Source organism: Symphalangus syndactylus, chromosome 2 (genome assembly GCF_028878055.3).
Source record: "Symphalangus syndactylus isolate Jambi chromosome 2, NHGRI_mSymSyn1-v2.1_pri, whole genome shotgun sequence".
Classification (NCBI taxonomy): domain Eukaryota; kingdom Metazoa; phylum Chordata; class Mammalia; order Primates; family Hylobatidae; genus Symphalangus; species Symphalangus syndactylus.
This window is the reverse complement of record NC_072424.2, coordinates 15,639,518-15,645,517: the sequence shown is the minus strand read 5'-3', so window position 1 is coordinate 15,645,517 and position 6,000 is coordinate 15,639,518. Positions and strand designations below refer to the sequence as shown.

The window sequence follows — 6,000 nt, the reverse complement described above, 5'->3', positions numbered from 1 at the left end:
CATACTTGCATCTAAAAAATAAATATATCTATCTTTGAAGGCTACTTTTCTTAAGTAAAAATAACCTTTTTCTTTTCACCTAATATTTGGTTAAAATGTTTTGTATTTATAAAAGGAGGTGTTAATTCGTGTAATTTTTTTTTTTTTTTACAGTTTCACTCTTTTTGCCCAGGCTGGCGTGAGCTTGGCTCACTGCAACATCTGCCTCCCAGATTCAAGTGATTCTTCTGCCTCAGCCTCCTGAGTAGCTGGGATTACAGGCATGTGTCACCACACCCAGCTAATTTTTGTATTTTTAGTAGAGACGGGGTTTCACCATGTTTGTCAGGCTGGTCTCGAACTCCTGACCTCAGGTGATCTACCTGCCTTGGCCTCCCAAAGTGCTGAGATTATAGGCGTGAGCCACTGCCCTTGGCCTCATGTAGTATTTTTGTATCTTTAGTTCCTAAAATGAGAGCCAACTGACGTGGTATTTATTTCCATCGTCTTGTAATGAAACACACTGACACAGTGACATGCAGGCCTGTGTGTCACTTTCAGGCCCTTCCTAATTTATTCATAATATATGTAGCCACGAGGTAGCATTTCCTTTGGCATCCTGGAGAAACGTGTCTCACTTAGGGTTGGACCTGTTAGTTAATAGTTCTGCAGCTTCTGGTATTTGTAGTCTGCCCGTTGATTTACAAAATGCCTCACTGTGATTGTCGCTACAATCACTACATTCAGAACTAGAACCATGAATGAAAACAGATGCAGACTGTTGAAAGGCTGGTTTGGAGTTTCTTCCGCATGTGTTTCATGCTGAAATCCTAAAATTGGAAACAAGATGAAAATCACTTTTTAAGAAGTGTTAACATTATAAAATGTTGGTAGCTTTTATAATACCTGTACATATCCTATGAATCTTATATATGAATTAATGTATAATGCATAATGCCAACATAATATAGAGGAACCATTATCAAATAGTTGAATTTATTTATATTTATATTTAATTTTGAACTTGTTTCAAATGGTTGACTTAGTTTGATTTCTCGATATCACACAAAAAATGTGTAAAACTCAAGCATAACAGTCAAATGGAAATGCAGGTTCACTTACTAATGGTCACTGTTGCTCATTGTTGCCAAAATACATTTTGTCAACAGAAAAAAAAATTTGTTCATTCCCTTGAAATAGGAAAAAGATATTTTTCTCATATTGGTGGTATTTCCATAATGACTTCCATTTATAAATTTTCAACTAATTTCGAACCAGTGTCTATAGATACACTATGTAAGCCACTTAGTGAATGCGTTTATAAAATTACTGAATTTAACTTTTGTTTTTCTGTTTTTGCCATAGAAATATTTTGTTACAAATCAGAACCATACTCCTTTATAGTGCTAATAATAATGAATAAATACAGAGATCATAAGGTCCTTTAATGCCATTTACAACTAAAATAACTTCTTATAGTTTTTCTTTCATTAAGGCTTATCTTAAGCCATTTAATTATGAACCTTCCTTGAGTATTTACCATCATTCCTTTCATGCATCTGGGCAGATCTCAGGTTTCAAGCCTTTCAAAAGAAGCAGGGTTAGCCTATGTTAACATAATAGATTGTCTTTTTTTTTAATAACTTTTTTCAAATAGGCTATTATGTGGAATGCTGGTTCATTTTGTTTTACTCATTTAGGAGTTAAAATACATTGCTTTTGATTCAATTATCTGCTATGGCATCTATAATAAGAAGTCAGGAAACTAAAAGAAACTTGTTTTTAGAGATGAGGACATTATACTTATACTCAAAATCCAAATGAATAATGGCTAACTATCAGTGTATCATATGCTTACATTCTACATGGTATGCATATTATCAACTGATGGAAATGAATACTAATCCTGTATACTAAAAATTCAACTTATTTGCTAAAGCTACTATTATAAATCTCTAAACTGTACATGCTTAAGAGTTACTGGATTTGAGCAGCATTTTATGAGCCATGATGTGCTTTTTGATCATGGAATAGCTTTTTTCTTACCTGAATTGCCACTTGCACTTCGATCCCTTTTCAGACGAATGGGTCCTATGATGGAATCTGTTTTCCATTTATATGAAGAAATGTCTCGTTTGCTTCTGGAGACACAACCTTGATTGCAGCGAGACTGGTGGTCACTGCTATCACATATCAAAACTTTACACTGCAGATACACAGAGCTCATACTTCTCAAGAATTTAAAGGCATTAAAATGGAATCTCCCATAGTGTCCAAATAAGGGATACACCTTACAAGTTTCATCTCGACTACATCTGGAACAGAATTTATGAACATGTTTAGAAGATACAGACAAATTCAGTCTTTTCCATACTAAAAAGTCTTCTCTCAACTAAGTTGTGAATCCAAAAATCTCTCTCAAAAGACAGTGTCTCTAGTTCATACTATGGTGAGTTAAGACTATAGATCTGATTCCTGAGTGAGATAGCAAGGTTCTTTCTAGCTCTAAAATTCCTGGTCCATATAACTTAATCAGAAAACCAATACTTACGTATTGGAAGTCAAACTTCTTTCCTTACGTGCTTATCATTAATGTATCAGTACGAATGACATAGTTGAAATCCAACAAATTGTAAGGAAAAAAGGAAATTGTTCCTTTCAAATAAGAACTTTATACTTTTTCTCTTAAGAATGCTGCATATGTTTTACTGATGGCGTTATATTTTAAAGATAACACACATGAAATAATCTAGGTTTTTGTTGAAAATAACCAAAACGTACAAAAACCAAAACGCAAATAGAGCTTTTATAACAAAAAAATAAATTTGTTTCTACCAGCAAATATTTTGTAAATACACTTAAAATTCTAGATATAAGCTGTGTGTGCATAAATGTTTAAATTATTCATAATTAGTACATAGTAACTATTTTATAAAATGATTAGAACAAATTTAATGAAATTTCATGTAGTGCTAGGAAAAATGTATATATATACAACACAAAAAATTATTTAAATTATTATTCCACAGGAAGGAATATCATACATACATCAGTTACATTAATACATACCCACTCTTGATTAGGTCGTAGGTTGGAGATACAAAGTCAGAGGTGGGAGAGGCTCTACAGGTATCAAGAAACACCACCAAATTTGGATCTGAGGTGTGCAGACTAACTTGAACAAAAAGAGTTTGGTTCAAATCCACATAATATGGTGATTCAAGTAAAGTCTTTTCAAATGAATTGGATTCAAAAAGAGCCATGCTGGTGTTATATTTGCCCAGTGCATTTTGATTTTGTATTACATCATTTTCTGTTATGTACATTATCTCCACTGTAGAATTATGTCCCATTTCACACTTCACAATAATCTGGAGTTGTTTCTGACGGGTGATCACTTCAGAAGTTGAGGATGCAGAAAAGGTGATTATATTGGTGTAAGTAATTGACTGATCTTCTACCTGCAGAACAAGATAGAATTCAATTTTTATATTTTAAGTCCAGTAATATTTTAGAGCATAGATGTGGATATCATTTGCAGGTACAGACATAATTTTCTTAAATCACGAGGTAACAGCTTTCATGTCAGAATACTATAAACCTTAAATGTATTTTATTGAAGAAATATTCCAGGAAAGAAAGAAAGAATGAGATGAGAAATACAGCTTGTATTAGAAAGACCTGAAGATAGAATCAGAACTTTTTTCAGTTACAGTAAAATCCATTTTGAATGCAAATTTCCAGTCTTAAAAAGACATTACACCTTACTATATATTGCCTTCCTTAAGGAGCTTTAAGTTAGTGTGGCTAACTGGGCAGTTTCCAAAATATATGTAGACCAAGGGTCTGCAAGAGGAAGGCCCTTAGCTGCCTTCCCTGGGGGTTCACAGTGTAATAAAGCCTGTGTGTTCATTTTTGGCAAGATATGATGATTTACTTCTGTCTTTATCAATTCCTCTGGATTAACCCCCATTCTTTTCAATTAGGTTATTGTTTAATGTCTGAGTGAAAAGTTTATGGTATGTATCCTAAAGAGACCAAAGGTTGAAAATGTTTGAAATCTTGAATGGGACTTCTAGAAAATGGAGAACAAATCACAAACTTCCAGTAATATCCTTCAGGTTTAAATGGGTTTTTAAAAATGTTTTTCTTTCTGCCTTTAAAAGGAAAAGAAGAAGATCCTAAAAATTTAGCTAGATTTTCACTAAATACAAGGTGTAAACATTTTCTGCATTAAGTGTTACTGGTAGGCTATTAAGCCAACTGCATATAGATGTTCAAACTCTCTTTAGTGAGTTTTTGGAGTTCTTTACCTTCTGGGAAAGATAACCATCCCCCACTTATCCTGAAAATGAATGCAGCAATTTGGCAGCTATGTATGAATGGGTATGTGCACTTATATGTCTTCACCTGCTTATCATGTGGTTAAGCCACTAAAATTTGGGGGTCGTTTGTTACGGCAGCTAGCAAGCATTACCCTGACTGCATTGCTCAACATGCACTCAGCATTTGACAAAATCCAGCTATCAGTATTTCACTTTACCTTTCTGATTGTACCACATCCATTAAGAGGGATAGAAAATTCCACAACATTTGATAATTTTGGTCTGCAAGTTGGGTCTTTTAGTTGTAAGTTATTCCCATTAGAGTTAAAAGCCTCTAGGTAGGATTTGCTTATAATAACTCTCATCCTGTCAGAAGAGCAAGTTAAAGATGCTGTCAGGAAAAAAAAAAAAAAAAAAGAATGGTCATGTTTATGCCAGCTAGGAACGTTGGATCTTGAAGAGCTATGTGTGCAAGTAAATATATAAAAAGTCAAAACCATCTTGCCCTAAACAGTAATCATAAGTTTGAGATAGCCAAGCAATTGATTCACCTTTTACTGTGTTCACTGTGACCTTGTTTAGAGCTAGAATCTGCAAACCTGATGTTTTTAATTGTATCTTTGCAGAAGGAATTAAGGGAAACAGTCCATACTATCTGCATAAATCTTTTTTCAGGTTAATAAAATCATTAATTTCCTCTTGCATTAAGCAATGCACAGAAATGATTGTCAAGCTTAAGGTTATGAATATGTTCCCAACTATATGTGACATGCTTGCAAATAGGAATAGCCACAGGTAGGCTAAAAATTAACAGTTTCTACATATGCAATCTTCAGAGAGCTCAAAATAGCTAAGAACATAAAACATGACTTACTAGTGTTGATGTTTTCTGCATAAATTGAGGTGTAGGAAGCAGAAAAGCCCCGATAAGAATTGGCATAATCTGTAGACAACACGACAGTCAGAGAGTTTGATGACGATTCGAAGGTGGGAGTCACACGGCCACAGACTTGTCCAATCAGGCCAGAGTTGGTGGAGGGGCCATCATAGACGGCAAGAAAATCAAATTTGCACTGTTTGTCTACTTCTAGGCTAGAGAATGAGGGCCTCTGGTGAAAAAGAGTTTCAAACCAATTCAATTCTATTTTCTAACATCCCAACAATCCTACTCTTAAGTGATTATGGATTTTTTTTTCCTTCAATGGTATCTCAGGTTTACGATGACAAACCTGGGGTTTTGATAGTCTCCGACAAGGACCTCAGAATCTTCAGAAAAATAGTCAACTTAGTTCAATGGAATAGTATCACTGTTTTCCTTTCTACATCAATTCTTTGAAAAGTGCCCATATATGAGAATTACGTATGATAATTTCTCTTTCCCAAATCCCCCAGTTGCCAGGTGGGTTTACTGCATTTGTTCCAACAGAATTGGGCAGCAGTACTTACAAAATCTCTTTGAAGTTTAGTTTTATCTTGTAACCTTTCTCCACTTGTATGTGCCACACACAATAAGCCAGCTCAGGATGTGGCTTTGGGTAATTGGGGCTGGTGAAGGATCCTTCCAAGGTATCCAGGTAACCGCCACAGTCTGGAATAGCTGAAATGGATGTGAAGGTGGTCAAGAATGAACATCGAAATAGAGATTGCTTTTAATTTCTGTGTTGTGCATCAAGCTTAACACATCTTTCCTGAGTAT

At 34.6% G+C, this 6,000-nt stretch overlaps 1 protein-coding gene across 4 annotated transcripts in view; it reads right to left on the bottom strand.

Annotated features, from left to right (window-relative positions):
* Positions 1 to 511: 511 nt before the first annotated feature.
* CUZD1 (CUB and zona pellucida like domains 1) overlaps positions 512 to 6,000 on the bottom strand; it is a 55,430-nt gene continuing 49,941 nt past the window's right edge. For all 4 annotated transcript variants that reach the window (XM_063617070.1, XM_063617065.1, XM_063617059.1 and 1 more), the window contains 6 exons: positions 5,751 to 5,901; positions 5,179 to 5,396; positions 4,523 to 4,695; positions 3,049 to 3,440; positions 2,026 to 2,294; positions 512 to 809 (listed from right to left, as the gene is read on the bottom strand). In XM_063617070.1, coding sequence (XP_063473140.1) covers positions 637 to 809; positions 2,026 to 2,294; positions 3,049 to 3,440; positions 4,523 to 4,695; positions 5,179 to 5,396; positions 5,751 to 5,901 — 1,376 coding nt within the window. In that variant the 3' untranslated portion in view covers positions 512 to 636. The remainder of the gene's footprint in view (positions 810 to 2,025; positions 2,295 to 3,048; positions 3,441 to 4,522; positions 4,696 to 5,178; positions 5,397 to 5,750; positions 5,902 to 6,000) is intronic.